Source organism: Bufo bufo, chromosome 8 (genome assembly GCF_905171765.1).
Source record: "Bufo bufo chromosome 8, aBufBuf1.1, whole genome shotgun sequence".
Taxonomy (NCBI): Eukaryota; Metazoa; Chordata; class Amphibia; order Anura; family Bufonidae; genus Bufo; species Bufo bufo.
The window spans coordinates 135,477,792-135,501,056 of NC_053396.1; the positions used below are offsets into that span (position 1 = coordinate 135,477,792).

A 23,265-nucleotide genomic window follows, 5' to 3' on the forward strand; every position below is an offset into this window, starting at 1 on the left:
ATAGTTACACAAATAAAAAGGTTTGTGTGTCGATTTAAGTTTTATTTAGCATCTATTTTTTAAATGATTCTGCTGGGATTCGACCTCACAGCCTTCTACATTAAAGTCAAGAACCTTAAACACTGAGCTATAGAGCTTCATGTTAACTTGCTTTAACTATATTATGGCTAAAAACCTCAGTAGTAGTATCCTACATATTATGCATTCATATATATTAGAGGTATGATTTTATATTTAATTTTTTTTTGTAATTACACATTTATTTTGTGACATACATTTTTTTACAATAAATTAAAAAAAATGATACTTCTGCTGTATTGGAATACCTAATACATGACAAACTACTATGAGTTTTTTTTGTTACAGTTTAGCATTGAGCTCAATAGCTCAGTGGTTAAGTTTCTTGCCTTTAAAGTAGAAGGTTGTGAGTTCAAATCCCAGCAGGAACTTTTTAGAAAGAGAGGGTAATTAGACTTAAATACACAGGGTGTCCCCAAGCATACTGAAAATGCTTGGGGATACCCCCTTTTTGGTTATAGCACTGAATCCATATATGGACATATCCATATATGGAGTCAAAGCAGGAACTTCTAAGCCAGGAAGAGTCCGGACTCTTTGGGATTCCCCACTGTTCAGCGATCTGGGATTAGACCTGAGTGGGCCCTGAATATTTGCATGTGTCCATTTTGCATTTTCTGTAATCTCACTTATGATAAGCATTCACGAAGAGCAGATGCAAAAAACGCACCAAAACTGCCTCCAAATGTTAGTAGCCGCATGCATTTTAAAGTGCATTTTTGTAATGTGACCGAAAAATGAGGTCGAAAAAAGCCCCTTTCACACTTGTGAGTTTTCCGCATGGGTGCAATGCGTGAAGTGAACGCGTAGCACCTGCAGTAAATCCTGACCCATTAATTTTATTTTCATCGTATCAGTTCTGCGTTGCGTGAGAATCTCAGCATGTTCTATATTCAGTGTTTCTCAAGAAGCCCTGGCCCCATAGAAGTAAATGGGGCTTCAGCAAAAAAACGCATTGCATCTGGATGTAATGTTTTTTTTTCACTGATGGTTGCTAGGAGATGTTGTTTGTAAACCTTCAGGGTTTTTTTCACACACTTGAAAAACGCATCAAAATGGATTGCACGCCGTGTGGAAAAAACTGAAACCGTGAACGCAAATGCAGACAAAACTGACTGAACATGCTTGCGAAACGGTGTGAGTCTTACTAAACACATCCTGACACTATCCCTATTGTTCGTGTGAAAGGGTCCTAAGGATGCTATCACACAGTTTATCAAAACTGGTGTAAAGTAGAACTAGTTGCCTATAGCACCCAATCAGATTCCATCTTTTATTTTTCAGAACTCTTTTGGAAAATGAAAGGTGCAATTTGATTGGTTGTTATGGACAACTAAGCCAGTTCTACTTTACACCAGTTTTGGTAAATATCCCGCACCAAAGTGATATGGGGTGTCATTTATAAAAGACCAGCTTATTACACCACTTGGTAGTGGGTTTTTTACGGACTCGAAGACTTGGGCGTTTGGACCACCCACGTCAGTGGAAAAACACCAATGTGTGCACAAACACATTAAAATTAATGGATATGTGTCAATGAAGAATGGAAATGGGAACAAAGCCTAAGGCCTCTTCCATGCACGCAAGTTTTTGTCCAGATGTTATACATGTTGCAAACGGATAGAATCCGGACTGAATCCGGACTGAATACCTTCTGTAGCTTCTGACCTCATGTCACCCTCCTGCAACGGAATGAGCAGTCCTAATAGTGTGTGGTGTTCTAATTCACGGCCACTCATTGTGATGTCATGGAATGCTGTGATGTCATGTGTTCATTTGCATATGCCACTGCGAATCAGCTGCCTCTTAAGCTCAGATATAGCGCTGTTATATTCCTCAGCACTTTACAGACATTAGCATCACACTGTCCCCAATGGAGCTCACAATCTCAATAAGTTCCCTATCAGTATGTCTTTGGAGTGTGGGAGGAAACCTGAGTACCCAGGGGAAACCCACGCTAACATGGGGAGAACATACAAACTCCATGCAGATGTTGTCCTTGGTCGGATTCGAAACGCAGGACCCCGGTGCTGCAAGTCAAGAGTGCTAACCACTAAGTCGCCATGCTATCTGTCTATCTTATCATTTATATACAGTCAGGTCCATAAATATTGGGACATTGACACAATTCTAACATTTTTGGTTCTATACACCACCACAATGGATTTGAAATGAAAGGAACAAGATGTGCTTTATGCTTATATATACCCAGTTGTAACACTGTTGTATTGCTTGACAAAGGCCTCATTAAGTAGGCCAAAATGTTGTCTGGGGATTAAAATTTGGGGTCATCATCACCCTTTCACGCTATATTTGGAGTGCTGCCTCGTCCTTTGGATGTGTCTATAGTGGAGGAGAATCCTGCCTTCCTTGAGGATTTGCACCCTGTTCACACCATCTGACTGTGCTGCTGCTTTATCTGCATTTGTTCATTTATTTATTTATGTATCATCTATATATCTGTCACCAATAATAAATCTCCCCCAGTGTGTGATGAAGGAACCAGACATAGAATATACAGCAAAGAACATCTTCCTTTACTTAGTGTAAGAGCAAATAGCAGCACATCTCGCAGCAGTTTGTACAAAGTGCATTTCCCCCCAGATAAAGGGTTATGGTGGCTGGTAATGTGGCAGTTTGACACTCAGAAGTTTGCTAGCTGACAGTATCTTTCCCCTGATTCCCTTCCCTACAGTTGTACTCTGGCACCTGTGGCTGTAGGTATCCACTGTATGATGCAGGCTTCTAGCTATGCCTGTCCTGAACTGCAGTGGTGGTGTCTTAGCATGTTTCCCCTCACCTTGCAGCAGAGTCTGTATAGCTTGATTGCTTGATCACTCTGCTTACAATAGCATGCCATAGTTTACAGGTCTTCTGTAGCCTGGGACCCTGCAGGCTCTATGGAGTAGAGGGCCTCCTAGATGAGCTGCCTTATGGCCAGGAAGAGTGGGAGTTGGATCGCAGGCTCCCTCACTTCTCTCCCTCTCTACTTTGCAACTTCTCAAACTAGCATAGCTCTGCAGCATGTCAATTGTTTGTGCAAATTTTCAGTGCAGATTTTACCCATTTCAATCTGCTACAAAATCCGAAAGTAAAACATGCACATTTTGGTGCAGTTTGTGTATGGAAAGTTAGCGAAATCTGCATGAAAAGCTGCGTGAAAAATCTGCATATACTACTTTGCCGTGTGCATGTACCCGAAGAGTTTCTAATCATACTTGACATCCAGTTCGGTATTGTGATGTACTGTACTTTGGTTAAGGTATAAATAAAATTGATGTTTGCCCATCGATTGACTGCTCTTCACACCGCTGCTTCCCTCACAATGAGAAAAACAGATTTACAGTAAAAATGTGCTGAAGTAGAGAGGCTTCCAGGGGATTTCTGCTAAGTCCCACAACTCGTACATTTTAACTTGCTCATTGTCCTTATATAAACATAATTCTTTCTTATTATTAAAGTTACATTGCTAGCATTTCAGTAAAGTGCTCTCCATCATGTACTTGTCCCTCTGGCATGTACTGCTGGAAGTTATTTGTCCGCTGGGATTTCAGCACTTAAGCCTCCTACTAGCATCAGCAGTATTATCCTATAGATGCTGGAAACTTTTAACTGTGTGTTTCAGCTGTAAGCACATGTACTGGTCAATATATGGAATATTGCATCCAAATACAGTTTATTTCAGAATCCTAAACGTACAAAAAAGTTGATTTTGTTTAATACGTGCACAAAACTTTACTCATATCCCCAAATGAGAACTTAACCAGGTAAACAAGGAATATTACATGATGTGAAGCTACATTTTAAAGAGCATTTATGCAGCACACCGGAGTTGTGGTGATTGTGGTTGCAGTCCTCATTAGAGATGAGCGAATTTCTAAAAAGTTAGATTCGGCTGATTCGCTGAATAAAAAATAAAAAAATCGCTTTGTGACGAATTACTTTGTTGCGAAGCGCATATTTTTGTAAAGTAGTGGGTGCAATGACAGGGAGCTGCGTTATTGTACCCCTCAGATGCCGCGTTCATACATGATCGCGGCATCTTAGTGTAAAAACAGGGTGAAATGAACATAACATTTTTTTTTATCAAACTTCCCGTCTCCATTTGCTCGCGACGGTCCGGCCATCGTCATGAAGATTTGGTGTGAAATCTTGCACGGCGCGAGATAATGTCATCACGCCGACCGGTGTGGTGACGTCATCTGTCACCACACACGGGATTTCGGCTGAGATCTTCAAGATGAAGATGGCTGCTAGCGGCCCTCCGCAAATGGAGGAGGTAAGTGTGATTTCTTTTTTTGTTTTTCACACTATTTCAGGTTAAATCGATTCGCTAACATGAAGCACAAGGAAATTTGGCTTCGAGGCGAATCAAATTTATCCTGAAATTCGGATCGAATTGCACTTCGTCTCTAGTCCTCATGGTGGATAGGACTCCCCCGGAACTCCTCAGGACTCCGAATGTGAAGTGAGTCACACTCCCCCTTTCTTTTTTCAGGGCACAATAAAAGGATTTTTTACCCTCATAGGGTATTTTTTTGCCTTCCCCTGGATCAATATAGCAGGATTTCAGGTTGGACTTGTTCCCCCAGTAAAATTTATTGTGGGTGCCCACCGTACAGATACATTCAAATATTACCTGTTCACACAGCAGCAGACAGCAGCAAGACGCTACAAGATGATTGATTATGGAGGTCCCTGCAGCAACTTTGAGAAGGGAGGTCCTTGGGAAAAGAAAACACTGGTTGGTCTCGTGTCTATAATAATGAACTGGGCAGTTTCTAAAATAATCTATTAAGTTTTTTTTATATGAACATAGGCTGGTTGAGGTGCTGTACATTGAATATATATATGTATTGCAGTAAGTCTACTGTGTTATGTGCCACTTGTGCAGAGGGTGGGAGACTAGGGGACCACCTTGCTCAGGGGCTCACTGGGGGATTCACCTGTATCCCTGTGGGCCAGTCCAAGCCTGCATTTGAGAGATTTAATAGAGGCGTTTTATGGCTAGCTCTATGGTGGTATCAAATTGGCAAAGGTAAAACAGTAAAACAAGGGGCACATGTACTGTTCCTGCACAGCCAGCCCGTTTGGCCAAGTCTGTATGATTATTTCAAAGGTTAGAGGGACATAAGCCATTCCAGACACATCTGGCAGAGGCTTAACTTCTGGAACATAGATAAGGTGTCTTGAGGTCCAACATACCCAATCTCTCTTTCTCCAGTCATCTGCTGTTAGGAGGCCCAATATACATACAGTACGATCATTTATCGTATGTGTATAGCCAGCTCTAGCCAGTTGTTGGGTATTTAAAATTCCTTTGCAGACAAGGGTTAATATCAGAATGTTCTCTTGCCTAATAGGGATTGAATTAGAAAATATTGGACTTTTTGCAATTCCCTGAATTCACTAAAAATTTACATAACACGTTTTTATTGTATCTCCTGACATATTTTGTATTGTGAAGTGCATTGATCATACTATATTATACTTCATAGCACACTTTGTTGTTGGTTTCACATGGTTATCAGCAGGTTTCCTCTATTTGCTGATCATCTTGTATTACAAGTCACTTTGGATTTCTAGAATCTTGCAAAGGTTCAAGAGCGCTGCTTGAGTGCTTTTATGATGCATGGCTTAAAACTCAGACGAGATTTCCCTTAAGATAAAAGAAAGATGCTTGATGAATGAGGAGTGACATAGAGTACCAGATGCCACAATGGTGAATGACACTAACTATGAATGATAGAACACTCCACAAAAAGATGTGACAATTAAGATCATATAATTTCATTTTATTGTTTTAGAGTCTCCAAAAGATAAGCAAGTGGTACAGAATTATCCCCAGCAATTAGAGAAGGCTGAAAATGAATTACATCTGGATTTCAGAAAGATTTCAGTAAGTGTCATAACAATTACAGAAAAAGTAAGCGACTCTTGTAGAATTACCTGGATTTCTGCACAGATTTTTAATAAAATGTGGTCTGATTGTTAACCAAGTCACAATTATAGACACAAACAATCTAAGTAAACTAATAGCACATGAACAGTTAAGGCGCTGAGGAACAGCCAATTGTCATGAAGGAAAAGTTCCTTCCCGACAGAGAGCTGCTCGCACCATGGAGGTCAAGCGCTGCATTTACATGCAGTGATCACCTCCACAGTATGAGAATGAGGAATCACTATTGCGATTGCTTGTCCTCATAGGGCTGCATTGTTTTTGGGCAGCAGATCGATGTTTAGAAAGCACAATCTGATGCCAGAAATGCACGAACGACAGGGTCACCCGATGAACAAGCGGTTTGCTTCTTCATCCAGTGATTGATGGCACCCTTACACGGGCACGTTTTCGGGAACAAGTGTTTGCAGCGACGTTTGTTTCTGCCCGATGATCTGCCCGTCTTGACAAAAGGTGTTTCAATTAAGGAGATTGGAAGCATGGGCTTTGCTGGTGCTTTGACCATAAAAAATAAGGCACACAAAGCCTGGTTACTGACAGATCTGTTCTTCTCAATTAAGATTGGTTAGTGTAAACCATGCCTTGATGCAAACAAGTTTCAGAAAACCTTATCCAGTTCTAGCGTGGATTCGGTGAGGCCCCGCTGCAGTTCATGCCACCAAGGATTTTTACCACTGCAGTGGGAGCCTGCTCGCGCTTTAGCTCCATTAGCTCCACAGTTTTTGCCATGGGATAGTCATGGACAAAATCCTCGATGTAACCACACCCTTTAAGGCTGCAAATGCATTGCTAAAGACTTGGGACTACATCAATGATTAGACAAATTTGCATCTACAAATGGAAACAATTTTAGGACTGTTGCTACTCTTTTTAGGGGTGGGTGTCCTGTTAAGATCATGCCAGGGGCACAATAGGGTATCCTGAAGGAGGTTAAAAAAAAAAACTCAAGGGTAACCGCAAAAGACCGACAGAAATATCTACACACTGCAAAAACCTCTGCTCATGTGTCCACTATTAGAAAGAATGGAGTTCATGTAAGGGCACCAAAAAGGAATATGCTACGGTATCTTAAGTTTGGCCCAGACAACTTATAATATAACAAATGCTATATGATGCTCATTTTCTATGGTCAACTGAGACAAAATTTGAGCTTTTTAGCACCTGTGCATGCTATGTATAGAGGATAAAAGAACGCTGCACATCCATACCAAAACCTCATCCCAACTGTAAAGAATAGTAGAGAGAGCATCATAGTGTCACGGGGTAGTGCCACGGGTATAAAGATAGAGCGGAGGTGCACCCCCTGAGCTGCCACCCGGTCCCCTGTCCCTGCCTACTTGCACCACCCGCCCTAGGTGACGGGGCGCAACTGGGCGACAGTCCCTGACCTGAGTAAGTGCAAGCAGAGAGATAGAGACAGCAGGGAAGTGGACAGCCATTGAGAGGTAGCACTAGAGCGGACAGAAAGGTGGAACAAGCAAGGTACCACCAAAAACGGAAGGGCGAGGCGGGTCAACTAGCCGGGGTCAGTCCAGAAGGTCACGTCAGTACGAGGGAGTAGACAGAGACAGATCCGAGAGCGGGCCGAGGCCAAAATCCGTGAGGTCACGTCAGTGCAAGAGAAGAGGCAAAGACAAAATCCAAAAGCAAGCCGAGGTCAAAATCTGAGAGGTAGCGTCAAGGTTCAGGGAGCAGGCAGAAGAGGTGTCAGGAAGCAGATCAAGGGTCAAATCCAAAGGTAAGCTTAATAACAATAATAATACACAGCATAAGGGACCAAAATCACAGGCAACCTGTAGCCAGCAGGTTGCCTGTATTTATAATGGGGAGTGAAGGTCATGTGACGTGGCCAGCGTCACATGACCGACAAACAGACAAGTCGAGCACCGAGTGATCAGCTAGGTGCTCAAGGCAGACCTAGGAGCAGGGAGCCTCCCAGCTAGCAAAAGCCGCCCTGGGAACGAGGCCGAACACAGATCCTCGCTCCCGAAGCCTTCGGCGCCCCGTGACACATGGTTTGGGACTACTTTGCTAACTCCGAGTTGACACCTTATGACCATTGAAGAAACAATCAATCTGAACGTGTATCAAAACAATTTACAGGAGACTGTAAGGGCTGCAGTCTATGACCTCAAGCTGAAGGGTCATTAGATGATGCAACAAGATAATGACTTAAAACACAGAAGTAAATCAACTAAAAAGCGTCTGAAACAGATTTGTGTTTTGGAGCGGCCAAGTTAGAGTTCTGAACTTAAAGGCATGTCCAGGTTGTTCCACAATCCCGTGTAGCGGCCACTTCTGGGATCAAGTGCCGTACATTGGACACGTGATCCTAGCCTGGCGTTAGAACCTGCAGGACCTGTGCATACAAGGAATGCCAGAAAAATTGATGAACTGAAAACATTTGAAGGGAAGAATGGTCCAAATTTTCCCCTACAACCTTGTGCAAATCTTAAAATAAGAAAATTTGGCTAGCTCACAGTCAATTTGCATATAATTTTACTACCTCAATATTACAAAACAATGTTTCAATTAAAAGAATAATAAAAATATTAAAACATACTCTCGGTCCCTTTATATATTTCTAAATGCGGAGCTCACGCATAAAAATGTATATATAATGATAATACAAAATGTACGGTTTTGTTACACTTGTGATTCATTATTTAGGAGTCTGAATGGTATTAAATTTGTTAGCACTCCCATATTGATTATTATTATAAATCACTAATTGGTAGTTGATGGGCTGAGCTCCAGCACATACTGGTCGAGCTTCTCTGATATACTGTATATCTTTTACTTGTGCAAATCTTATTTGCAGCTACAGGATAAGTTTGGTGGAATTGATTGCTTTTAAAGGGAAATCTACAGATTATTAATTTAACAAGGGTTACTAAAGGGTTCATTTACTTTTTTATTTTACACTGTCGATGTGCTCAGTAAAAGGCTTGAACGGTACAACTGAGTGTGTTGTTAGTTTAGATCGTCAGTGTGTACAATTGGGACTTATGTATCAATCAGGCCACATTTCTTCAGCAATCAATGCAGAAATCCTGGTAGTTCCAAAGGGTTCACTGACTTTTTCTTGCAGCTGTATATTGTACCAAGCTAGATTGTCTTCCCAAAAAGAGGAAACTTTAAATCTGCCTGTCACTGTATATAGAGGCTCTCTGTTTGGCTTTATTTATTTATGGCTGTTGCTTATATGGGGTCTCTCTAAAGGAGGTATTCTGGCTGCCATCGTTTTGGGGCATTCTATAGGAATAGTAATCTGAATCCACACTTTTTTTTTACAAGAGAACTGTGCCTGTCATATATCAGAGAAGGAAATATCAGTTGAGTCACCACAACTTTTGGACCTATAACAATGCATGTGCTTTACTGCAACCTTGTCTTATCCAAGTTCTTGGAAGAAATCCATGGAACAGGGTTTATCCTTCTGAGGGCCTGGCATTGTTTCAGTGAATATCTTACAAGGTGTAAAATTGAGCGGAGTAATATTTATGTAGTTTAGTTTATACATATTATATACTAGTGGTTTACTATATTCACAATCTCTTTTTTTATATAAATCGTTTTTTTTTTTTATTATTTGTCACCCAGAATCACAATTTTGTGGCAAAAGGAAGTGAAAGTAACAGGTCCTACTTAAAAGCATCATATTACTCCTCTTCCAGTGATGAGATTGGCAGCAGTGATGATGATATCCAGAAAAAAAGGTTGGTTTCTGTCATATTGAATTACAAATGCTTAAAGGAATGGGTCAGGGCTGGTTTACACACAGATGTCCACAGACACAGAACATGGATTTATCTTAATAGGTTTTGGAGTGTTTTTTTTATTCATTTTTCAATTGCATTATACATTGCTCGTTTCCAGTGATTATGGCCACTACTACAATTGGGCAGCAGTGGAGGTCGTGCTTGCACACTATAGGAAAAAGAGCCCGGCCTCTCTGGTGGCCGGGACCATGGGAGTGTGCATAGGCACGGATGCGCAGCAACTCCTGTCCTGGCCACCTCGTATCTGGGCTGCAGCAGTGGTTGTAATTCCTGGATACAAGCAGTGTATAATGCAATGGAAAAGTCAATCAAGCCAGCAAAGAAGGCAATATGGACAATCACAATACATTAGTAAGTGCCTTGTATTAACTTTGTCTATATTAGAAATGTAATTTGCTGAAGTAAAACAACCCCTTTAAATTGCCTGACACCTTCAAGTATTTGCAGCTAAATGCCGACAGCTATCACTCATGACTCCTCTGTACATATGCATTCTCACTGAACATGTATGTGTTTTCAATGGGGAGAGGAGAGAAAGCCGTTATCTCTCAGAAGAACAAAAGGATCCACTTATGATCTTTTTCTAGGTGGGAGTAGGCTCTCCACATACACATTAGATTAACAATATGCTGACGTGTATGGGGATTTTAGTATATACCATAGTTATGTCCCTTATGATAGTTATAGTGATAGTTATGCTTTCATAAAATTTTCTGAAAGCTCCCATTATATGTTCCTCAGATTTCAGATTTTACATTAACTGTTACTGCACATATTTTAACATCAATTTTTCTAACCATATTCTAATCAAAGTCTAACCAAGTCTATCCTTTGCAAAATCCGAAATATATACAGTGGGGTGTTGATTCCCCCTAGTGGATTAAAAATAGCAATCATATAGATACTTACGTCTGTACTGTAAATGTGACTGTGTACAGTGTTATAGGGGTTGTCTCACTTCACCAAATGCTGGCTTCATCTTTGCTGGCTTGATTAATTTTTCCATTGCCAGGGGCGGATATACCCTAAGGCCATATACCCTACAGGGAAATTTCCCAGTGGACCGATTCCCAGAGGGCTTCCCAAGCCCTCCTCATGGCTGCCCAACAGGTACATAATGATCTAATGGTCTAAGCATTAATTAATGCTATGAGCATTAGCCGAAGAAGCCCTCCTCAACTCAATTGAGGCCAGCAGTATTTTGTACTGCACTATGGTATTGCTGGTCCTGCCTACTTCTGTTGTCCCTGCCTACGTGTCCTTACCCACCTGCCTTCTTTCAATTTGTATCCACCTATAATATGAGGCCACTTTTAGCTTTTTTTCCAGGGCCACTTTAAGTTCTCAGTGTGCCCTGTCCATCGCTTTATACACTGCTTGTTTCCAGGAATTACGGCCACCACTGCAGCACAGATATGAGGTGAGGTGGCCCAGACGGGAGCTGCTGCATGTGTGCCCATGGACCCTCCAAACATCCCGACCACCAGAGAGGCTGGCACTTTTTCCTAAAGTGTGCAAGCACGGCCACCGCTGCCATTACAGCACCAAGCTAGTAATGCTCAATGACTGGTGGAATAAATTCCCTCTTTGTGGAGACCACCAAGTTAGAGTAACAAGTCTTATAGGCCAAGCAAAGCTCCCTGGGAAAAAGAGAATGAAAATAAGTTCTTATCCAGCCAAACCAGGACCCTGATCTTTACCGACAAGCAGTGAAACCCCTGAAATGGATGCCTTTTTTTATGGAAAAGATTTTGGTTTTGGCTTCTATCTACGTCATGTTCCAAGGCCTCTATAAAGGGCTAGACATTGACTTATAGGGTAGACATTCAATAGATCGCACTAGCAAGCCAACGTTTGTCCTCCTGGATAAGAGCTTGTTTTCATTGGGCAGAACAGCACAACTCTCCCCCTGATTATCCCAACAGGTATAATCTGACCATCAGAAAAGTGTTAGTGTGCCAGTCCAGTGATTCTTTTCACCCAGTGACAGACATATACTGGGGAAATGCAGCAGATTCCATTGTACCCACTAACATAGACCTAATCTTTCCCTAGAGGCATCTGCCTCTGGTGACATATTACCATCTTTAAAACTTATTGTGGATTTTCATTTTTTTTTATGTTTAAAAATATCTTTCATAAAAACCATGCTATATTGATTGACTAATGTTTTCAGGCAACCATTGAGCAATGGTATATTGGACATCTCAAGAACAAGACCTGCAGATGGAAAAGCAGAGAAACCTCCGAGCAGCAAGCATCAAGACAAGGTGCTCTTCATAGATCGCGATATGATTTGTAACCTTTTCCCCTTTACATTAGCTTTGCCCCACGTAGTTAGATAACTCAGTCCTGCAAGGTGTTATCATCATGAACATGTATGCTCAGTTGGCGGGGTCTACCTAATTGGCAACACTGTTGGACTGGAGTGCCTAGGGCCCACTAATAAAATTCAATCTGGGCACCCATTATACAGCTACGTGCAAATACTACCTGCCCACCCAGTGGCAGGCAGCAATAAGATACTCAAGATGATCAATTCTGGTGGTCCAACAACTTTGTGAAGTTTGGGCTCAGGGAAAAGATATTTTAGTCACCTGATGCATCTATAATAATAAATAGTTTTTTAAATAATCTACCCAGTTTTTATATGGATATAGTTTGGCTGAGATGCTGTGCTGGGGGCCCTTCTTTGTCAGGGGTCACTGGGGGATTCACCTGTTCCCCTGTGGGCTAGTCTAAGCCTGGGCACCAATATCTACTCTGAGGTCTCTGCTGCTCAGCTCCTAGCAAGACTGAGAGTTCTGATGGACGCCTATGAGACAGAGCACCTTTTTGAATGTTATTACAGCCATGCAGTGGGGGGAGCCTGGTGTGAATTACTACTGAATGAAGGCATGGTCTGCTAATGGAGATAACCACAAGATCAAGATGCCTTTATATATTAATTGTATTTGAAGGTAGGTAGTGTCCATTTTGATTTACCTTCTTATGACTTAGGCTACTTCCACACTAGCGTTTTAGTTTTCCGGTATTGAGATCCGTCATAGGAGCTCAATACCGGAAAAAAAAGCCTCAGCTTTGTCCCCATTCATTGTCAATGGGGACAAAACTGAACTGAACAGAACGGAATGCTCCAAAAATGCATTCCGTTCCATTTAGTTGCGTTCCCAAAACCGGAGAGCAAACCGCAACATGTTGTAGTTTGCTTTCCATCCTGGGATGCGGAGCAAGATGGATCCGGCATGACCCACAATGCAAGTCAATGGGGATGGATCCGTTTTCTCTGACACAATAGAAAATGAATCCGTCCCTTATTGACTTTCAATGGAGTTCATGACGGATCCGTCTTGGCAATGTTAAAGATGATACAACCGGATCTGTTCATAACGGATGCAGACGGTTGTATTATCAGTAATGGAAGCGTTTTTGCTGAACCCTGCCGTATCCAGTAAAAACGCTAGTGTGAAAGTAGCCTTAATAGAGTGGGATCCCCTGTTCAAGATCATCATCTCTTGGCCAATTTGCATTTTTTTAATCTTTGCAAATGCAGACAGAGCTTTTACATCAATCATGTTATCATTCTAAATTTTACAATGTATTATTTAGAAAAAATATTAATTTAAACATTTTAAAAGATCAAAGTTGAATATAGTGAAAATCATCCAATTACTGTGCATTTATTCCACATGAGGGCTTATGGTTTTTATTTCTTATTTTACATCCTGTCTCTTATTTATTTTATTCCCATAATCCTTCAGAGAAAGTTATCAAGAGATACTTTATATATGGCCTGTGTAATCTTTCAGCTGTCAAGGGACCAAAGCCAAGTTTGGACCAAGTTTGAAACAGTTTTTTTAAAGTCAAATACCGAATTTATTCAACTAAGTACATTTTCATGTTGTACGGGGATGGATCTACGTACAGCCATAATCCTATGTTTTGAGTGAAGCGACTTCGGATCTAGGATCCAAAGCTAGCTTCGCTCATCACTAGTGCTGACCATCAAAAAAGGGCAGTTTCTGGGGAGGGATTTTGTGCTGCACTGTGATACTTGGTTCTGCTTTGATGGCATTTTGTGCATTGATGCTTTGGTACTGATGACCCTGTCTATATATGTTGCCTCGCCCTCTGTCAATTTGGACCCACCTACAACATGGGGCCACTTTTAGAATTTTTCCAGGGCCACTTTAAGTTCCTACTCTTTTCCTGAGTGGTTCTCTATATTGTTATGTCTGGCAATACGTTTATTCTTAAAAATTTCTATTAAGTTGTTTATATATGATCAAGATATTCCATAGATGTACAGATCTCTCGAATCTCTCTCTCATAGTCACTATTCACGTCGGTCCTTGTCCCCAGTGAGTCTAATAATTTACTTTGCCTCATCTATACATGCACACTAAGATCAATTTAAGCTACTTTCACATCTGCGTTTTCAATTCTGGCAGAGGATCTCAAAACCAGAATTTAACGGTCCAGTTTTGTCCCCATTCATTGTCAATAGGGAAAAAACTCCTCAGGATGCATAAGTATGCATCCATTCTGTTTTGTTGCGTTTTGGTCCTGGATACAAAACCACTGCAAGCTGCGGTTTTGTATTAGTATTTTTTTTGTTAGCGAAAATAAACGATCTGGCGCCCATTGACTTACAATGATTTCCATACTGGATCAGTTTTTTTCAGTTTTGATTTAATACAACCAGATCCGCCCAAAACAGATGAATCCGGATGTATTAAATGGCACCGATCCGTTTAATTTTGGTTTTGAGATCCTCTGCCGAATCTGAAAACAGGAATCAACAATGCAGATGTGAAAGTAGCCTAATCTGTCAGTATATCTTGGGGGAAAACCTAGGAGTAAACAAAAAAGGGAACATGCGTGGTCCATGCAGATTTTGCCCTTAGTTGTGAAACTCCAGTTCGGGGTTTGAATACATTGCTAATCATTAGGACCGTGTGCTACCCAACACCATGATGTCTAACTCCACCAATGTGCTATCATTTCTGTTCAGGGTATGCTACACCATACTGAAATTTACAGACATATCCATTTCTTCAGCCTCTAAATTTCCACCTGTTTATTACATGGCAGCACTAGGCCATTTCCTTCCATCTTTTGAAAATCACTTTTAAGTTGTGCTGAAAGATCTCGTTAATACTACATTATGCTCCAAGGACTGTATGCGCTAAAATCTAATTCCGTTTTGTTCAAGATATTATCTTCTTCAATGGGCTTAAACAATTGCATTTAAGTGACCCACATTACATACAAATTAATTTTATAATTTAAAAGGCCACTTTCCCCCCTTCTTTGCAGCTGATAAGAGTCTCACATAAAAAGAAAGCTCTGGAATCGCTTATAGCACTTTACCCTTGGGTCTTTTTCATGAAATAAGCAACCGTCAGTAGACTTGTACATTGCACTGTTTTAAACTGCTATTTTATTTCTTCCTTTGATCACTTTTTGTTAGAAAAATGAAATTGCCTTACAAAGTTTGGCAGAAGTTTAGCCTTGCAATCAAGTACTTTTGACAGGGACTTGGTGCTGTGATAAATGCAATTTATTGAATAATGGTTGCATCCATGTTTCTATGAAATATATACAATGTTAGCTCCTTGCCCAACTGGATCCTCAACCTTTTATGTGTTTAGCCCAAGAAATTAAAGGGTGTTGCCCATGATTAATGTAAAAAAATTAAAATCAGATCTATAGTACATATACATACCGTACATACCGTATATGCTGATCTCTTTCTAACAATGCCAGAACCAGCCCTGGTCCTCATACGCCTCAGCAATCTCCTCATTAATTGCTCTGCTAGATTTATTTCAAGTTGGCATCTCAGAGGGTGTGTCTTTCTGCTGCAGTTCTCTACCTATCAAAGCTCAGACTGTGTGTCTTTTCTTAGGATGTGTGTCCTATCTGCTACAGCTCTCTCCCCGTAAACTGTCACAGCTTCTAACAGTAAATAAGGCTGGTGGCAGTTGAGGGATGGGATTGGGCATGCACGACCACCTCAGCAAGGTGGACAGAGAAATAAGGAAAAGTACAAACAGTAGGTAGCGCGATATAGACAAATTTGATTAAATATTTGTTTTTGAGACAACGCCTTTAAACTTTTGTGTCCCTTACTTCCAGCATCTGATCCCTGTTGGTCTTTGATAATTATATAGTACCCACAATATTGAGATTCCAGTCAATGCCCTGTCTCGGGTTATTGAATATTTACCCTTGGCTGTCTTGTGACATTTATAGTGTCATTCTAGCCGTCAGGTGGTATGATCAGCACTAAAGTAATTTGTTCAGTATTCAGTGCCCTGAATTTAACTGCTACATACATTATGCCAACCTTAGTAGTTAGGTTGTACAGAAAGTCAACCATCCTTGGGATAGACTGATTTTAATACTGATATCACTTCCTATGAGACACTCGGATCATTAGAACAGGAAATATTTTATGACCAACTTCGTGATATCATAATAGGGGGTGTCCTGGAAAAATAACATCTGTTCTGTTCCCTTATGAGTCAACTGGCAAACTGGTCCATTGCCGGACTCACATTCCCAGGCAGCAGCCAGTTTTCACAGTTTTTTTTAAGGCAGTTAAAAGGCACACTTCTAGCTAAAAAATTACAGAAGATTTGCAGCGTAAGCCTTCTTGTCTTATAGCTGCCCCAACTGTAAAATCTGTTCTTTTTCTTTAGAGGCTTAAGCTGTACTTGATCCCTCAAAGCCTTCATTAACATGCTTAAGGCTTTGTTCACATCACTGTTCAGCCTTTCCGTTCTCCTGCCCTGTTAAGGAGCAGGAAAACGGAAAGGACGGATTCGGCACATAACTGAGCTGAACGGAGCCCACGGGCCCCATAGACTATAATGGGGTCCGTTTAGTTTCCGCTCAGAAGAAGATTTTTGAAGCCGAGACAAAAGTCCTGCATGCACACTTTTTATCTCCGCTCCAAAATCTTCTTCTGAGCAGAAAACTAACGGACCTCATTATAGTGTATGGGGCCCGTGGATTCCATTCGGCTCAGTTATGTGCCGAATCCGTCCTTTCCGTTTTCCTGCCCCGGAGAACGGAAAGGCTGAACGGTGATGTGAACGAAGCCTTAGCTGGCCACACATTCAGTAGATTGTTCGGGAGATAGCTGTCTTTATGAACCTCCCATAGACATACATGTGTTGTCAATGGGGAAATAGTCGCTGACAGACACTTCTGGTGGTGGCTTTTCTCCTGGGAAAGCAAAAGGATTGGTTGAAAAAAATCAATTTGCCCAATCCTTCTCTTGAATAAAAAAGTGGCTGGCACTCACTATATGGTTCACATCAACAGCAATTTATTCGCCTCTCACTCAATATTGGAGTGTCGACAGCATTGCTGTCGACACTCCAATATTGAGTGAGAGGCGAATAAATTGCTGTTGATGTGAACCATATAGTGAGTGCCAGCCACTTTTTTATTCATTTTTTCTTGCTCTTGACTGATTGGGTGATCAGTTTTCTGGCTAGAGCACCTTGGCCATACAGAGGAAGGGGGTGAGCTATCCACAACAATTTTGTCAATCCTTCTCTTGCCTGACATCATCTGTGGTTTCAGCCAGCAATACACTTACGTGCAGGGGCGTAGCTATAGGGGGTGCAGAGGTAGCATTCGCTACTGGGCCCAAAAGCTTTTAGGGGGCCCAAAGACCCTTGTGCCATATAAGAAGACACCGGTATTATTAAAAGTGCATACTGGTCAAGTTACATCTCTGGCTGGAGGAAAGGGTTTAGGTCAAGAATTTGGCATGGCGGGGGTGCCATTTAAATTTTTACTTCAGGCAACACAAAGGCTATGTGCTTCCCTGCCCCTGACCAATAAGCACTCAGGGAGGGGGGGCCCAAGCTAAACCCCTGCACCAGGGCCCATGAGCCTTTAGCTATACCCCTGCTTATGTGTATGGGACCTTTACTTTGCTCACCCAAATGTGCATGTTATGTCCTTAAGGTGAAGAAGGGTGATAAAAGTGAGAGGAAGGTCCATGTATAACATTGTCAATAGATCTTGTTGAATAGAAGCATATGGAAAAAAAAGTCTCTTTTAATTAGCTTTTATTCTATTATATAATCTGTACTTTAGTTACATCTGTGAATGGTGATCCCTAGTAAAACATAACTTTTAATCAGTTAAATTAATAAAAAGTCCCTAATAATATAACAGATCGACAAGAAAAAAAGTTCAATAGGAGTGCTCAATGACACTCAAACATTGTGGTGCACGGCGCCACCTAAAAAAATAACCGGTAGTCCTTCCATATCGTGGAGCTCTTCTGGACTTCGTGGATACAAAACAGATAATATGATCCAGAAAAATCAAGGCAGGTAACGGACAGGTACGGAAGGGGGCTCTAGGTCCCTAGAAAGCCCTAAGGTACGGGTGCTATGCTGGCCCTATCGTCCTAGCCATCGTCCTAGCCATCGTCCTAGCCATAAAAAGAATGACCCCGTCCGGAACCTTGCCCCCAAGCTACTTGTCCCTAGAATACCCTAGTGCGTCTAGTCCTTACTAGAGTAAATCGAAACATGCATGTAGGGACAAGCTGCACTAGGGCATTCTGGGGCCAAGTAGCTTGGGGGCAAGGTTCCGGACAGAGTCATTCTTTTTAGGATGGCTGCTCCATGGCTAGGACGATAGGGCCAGCATAGCACCCGTACCTTGGGGGTTTCTAGGGACCTAGAGCCCCCTTCCATACCTGTCCGTAAGGGCTCACTAGAATTTACACTATACACACAAAGAATATATACAGTGGTCTGAGGTTACAAATACAGATGATAGGGTACAACGGGGTTAATCAGAACAAAAGTCAGTTTACCAGGTATAGGAGTCCTTTGGGTTGTGATGAGTTCTAAGCTGTGGTCACATGGGAAGCAGTGATGTCAGCTGGTTTCAGGTCCCTCTAAACACATGGCACAATGTGACCTTCCTTCAGAGAAAAACATGCCCGCTTGCTGGCACAAGCCTTTTAACCTGTAGCCGCTATCTAACAACTGATGGCTGGTGTGGGAACATGGCTGACATAAAATAATAATCCATATTCCTCACACTTCTATAAGCAAAACATTACCCACATGGGATGAGGGAACTAGACACAATCATTTTGAGGGTTGAATAGGGGGTTAACAAAAACGGAGGTTTCCTCTGATCGAATGAGGGAAAGGTGTGAAAATGTTGGCACAGTGAATACAGGAGGAATAATTTCTGCTTTGAGCCTGTTTGGGTTTGTGCTGTATTCCCATTATTATCTTATATATCATACTAAGTGTACAACCAAATATTTGTATTAGCGACACACATGAGAAATAGGTTTATTACATCATAAATAAGAGAGTTGCTGCTGCCAGGTACAGCGAATAGTCCTCCGCTCTGACATTTGTCTTTGCCACAGATTACATTTCTTTTGGAATGATGACAGATTTATCTTTCATGGTGCAGAGGGATCCGGGTTAGTTTATATTTCAATCTGCTGCATTATGTGTTAACAGGCGGCTGAACAGCAAAGTTGTAGCAGCAATCAAGGACTCTGGAGCTCTTACAATCAAAATTATCTCCTGCCAGATCTTCTGCAACAGAGCCATCCTTCAGAGACCTCAGTGAATCAGCACAAAACTCCTCAAAAAAGTCACAAGCCTGTGAACAAATCTCTGAATGATCAGGTGAAATCATTATGTTTTATATCCTGCTCTGCTTGTTCACCCAAACATGAAAGAGACAAAGAGAATGATCACTTGTCTTCCTTTCCGCAGGTCACCTTTCGTACCTATATTCTCAACAGAGTAGATCCTGTCAGTGCAGAATACTTATGTTCCAGTACTATCAGGTTTCTGCAGAACACTTCCCCTTAAAATCCAAAAAAGAGATGTGGAGAATATAAATTCATGATTTGTCCCTTTTTTAAATTTATAAAAAAAATTGATTCAGCCATTTCTTAGTTTTATCTGCTGCCAAATGACCATTTTTCTTAGTTGTTATCATATCACTGGATTCCTAGGCATATTTCACATTCAGAAATGTAAAGCTAAGTGACAGCCTGTGGGAGTATAGCCGACTGATACAACATCTGACAGTGCCTTATCAACAGTAAGTCCATGGGGAGCCAAGATAAAGGATGGGAGTGGTAGTGGCCCTGACTATAGGATGTCTTACAGTGGTCTTCCCCAGGCCGTTGCTCCCTAGGGCGGGTGCAGTGAGATGAAAACACACCTTTTCATTCCTCTGGGGACTTCCTTTAGCTAAGGCTCCTGCCTGATGGTAGTTTTTTTAGTCTTTGATTTTGGTGGTTGTATGAGTGAAAGGCAGGACATTAAATGGTCCAATGGCCAATATGTGATGTAGTAGGAGTCATTATCCCTGCCAGATTCAACACATTGTCCTTCCTTAGTTGAATACAAAATAGGAATTGTGGTACATCCAACAACAGCCTGTACACAGTGCACATTCTCCTCAGATGTCTGTGCATCAGTTAGGCAATGTTGGAAGTAATGGCTCTCTGATTACAATATCTCTTGATAAAGTCTCTTTTGAAAGAATCTCTGTTTGGTGACTGTATTCTATCAATAACTCCTACAATGCACATTGCAACATGCAGGTTCAATAATACAACTAGCCAAATCGTTACTGAGTTGTATAGGGTGTCTTAACACGTTACCCTTCTGCAGCAACAGGGTCTGGAAAGATTTATGCACTCTTCCTTGCTGGCTGACTCCTCTCCTGGCCCTGCAGATTTTCCAGTTTTGTCTTTCTTCCTCTATTGCTATAGCAAAAGCAGAGGATCCCATGGATATCTGTTAGTCTGCAAATTCTTGAAGCTGGAGGCCTGAGGAGCCTCCTTAAGACTACCTAGATCTATCTAGAGCTAGGGGTGGAGCCAGCCATCTCTTAGCTACCTCCAAAGAGGGCTGAGCCTGGATAATTAAACCTGCTTGTGCTTACCGAATGCATAGACATACTAAGTATACACTGCATTGCATAGAATAACATTGCCTTACATTGCCGTACAGTACATTGCCAAATAATTGCAGATACCCCAGTACTGGTATACTGCATTAGAACAATTGTTAGTGTATCTTTAAAGACAGCATACAGATTCTTTCTTCCCTACGATATCTCCCATCAGATTATGGTCAGACCAACCTCAAACACATTAGATGATTGATCTGTTCCACTGAAATCGTGTCTGGCCAGCGTTTGTTTAATGTGTACTCCCAACTTTAGGCTAGGACTAAACAGCAATCTTGTGCTCGATGGCTGTCATGCTACCAAGGATCACAGTGTAGCAGTTTTTATTCCAACCCTGGGGTCAACTTCATTGTTTTCTATGGCCGCACTGCTACACTGCATTCCTTGGTCGCACAACACCTCTCGCTCAAGATTGCGGTTTAGCCCCAGTAGGTTCACAGCTCTGTTTTACTGACCAGGCAAGCTGTTCCGGCAGAGAACGGCCTGTCTGAGTTCACCGGATGCCTCCTAGATGGATACTGCCATTCACCACCAGACCCTATTGACTATAATGGGATCCGTTTGGGATATAGTCACCTTCTGGCATAAGTGCAGGTTTTCAACCAGACAAAAACTGTTGCATTATATGCCCCTTTCAGACGAGCGAGTTCCACACTCCAGACTCGCAGCGTGAGTATGCGGCGGCTCCCGTCCTGACCTCCCAGCACTGACGGGTTGCATAGCATTATACTGATTCCTTACAGTTCTGGAATGTATTGGATAACACTGACATAATGCTGCAAGTGTTATACAGTACATAATGCTGCAAGTGTTAGTGCTGAAAGGTTAGGATAGGAGCTGCTGCATATTCATGCTGTGAGTCCAGAGTGCAGAAGTCGCTCGTCTGAAAGGGGCCAATGTCAACGAGGTGCGGAGTCAGTATCCAGCTGGGCCGGATCCTGTAAACTCCGGCAGGCTGTTCTCTGCCCGAAAAGCCTGCCAAATCAGTTAAACTGAAGTGTAACCTATCCTAATTCAATGATAAGACAGTTTTGCCACCACAAGGCGTGGCTGGCTGCAGGTTACCAAACAATTCATGTAGCAGGCAACAGCCGCAAGATTTTGCACTAAGCTTGTACAGCCATTGGCCACAGCGCGTGTTGGAGGGGCTTTGAACACATGCAATATATGGTCTCACTATAATAGTACACATATTCAGCCAATTCAGGTGTACGTGCTTATTGTGGCAATTAAAGTCTTAGCTGTCTAGCTGCTATTCCCTATGTATGGCCATCTTAAGAAGTGGCTAAATAGAATTTTTACCAGAGTGATCGATGGTGACAGATCCTAAATGTTTCCTTTTTTTCTTTCTTATTTTTGTTTTCTACATTTATCTCAGTAAAAAAAAAAAAAAAACTGTAAGAGCAGAAGCGACTTTATAGGATTTAAAAATAACCCTGTACTAAACTAAAAAAGTCCAAATAAGGTAATAATAAATCATTTACATAATGCAGAAGTCTGTTAGCTGCACAAAAGTGTCACAAGAGATACACAGAAAATAATTTGTCTGATATACCATTTATAAACGTTACAAATAAAAGTACAGGTTTGAAATAGTTGTTTCTTACGTTGCTGGCATTTATTAATATACAGTTTGTGTTATTTTAGTTGTAGACCAAAACTCTTTCTTAAAAACTGTCACAATAGTGACATCTATAGGTTGTTAGTTGTCATTACCAAATTTGCTAACAGACCAAAGGCATAACAAAAAAACTGTATTACAGGGTAATAATATATATGTAGTACAATATCATTAAGGCATCATGCACCGGCTGATTGCATCCCACATTTTCCCTCCTGCAGGTACAGCAATATGTTTCAAATGCCTATTCTTGTCCGTTTTTTTAATTTATTTTTTGCGGGGCTGCGGAACGGACAAATGGATGTGGATCGATCAGCACAAAATGCGGATTAGATGCTGACCGAAACTACGCATTAGATGTAAACATCATTTGAAATGAAAATGAGACAACTTTTTATTTGACATAACACAGTACGGCCTCCTGCACACGGCCGTTGTGCGGCCGTTCTGTTCATTGTGGACTGCAATTTGCGGCCCCCAATGCACGGGCAATGTCCGTGTGGCGGCCGGGACGGTTTTAAACCCATTCAACTTGAACATGTTCTATTTTTTTGCGGTGCGGAGGCACGGACAGAAACATCACGGAAGCACACCGTAGTGCTTCCGTGGGGTTCCGTGTCTCCGTTCCTCACCGCAGCTCCGGATTGCGGACCCATTCAAGTGAATGGGTCCGCATCCGGGGAGCACGCGGCCGGTGCCCGCGTATTGCATCGGGCGTGTGCATGAAGCCTAAGACTCATGTTCTGCCTTTGTGCTAATAAATATTAAACAAGTTAATTTTTCACCTTGTTGGCAATCTCTTTGCTTGACACAACTCTTTCCTTTAC

At 41.7% G+C, this 23,265-nt stretch overlaps 1 protein-coding gene across 1 annotated transcript in view; it reads left to right on the forward strand.

The window, feature by feature from the left end:
• The window catches only part of NRK (Nik related kinase), a 336,723-nt gene that overhangs the window by 222,399 nt on the left and 91,059 nt on the right, over nt 1-23,265 (forward strand). The window contains exons 20-23 of the mRNA XM_040442402.1: nt 5,886-5,977; nt 9,641-9,756; nt 11,996-12,089; nt 19,344-19,514. Coding sequence (XP_040298336.1) covers nt 5,886-5,977; nt 9,641-9,756; nt 11,996-12,089; nt 19,344-19,514 — 473 coding nt within the window. The remainder of the gene's footprint in view (nt 1-5,885; nt 5,978-9,640; nt 9,757-11,995; nt 12,090-19,343; nt 19,515-23,265) is intronic.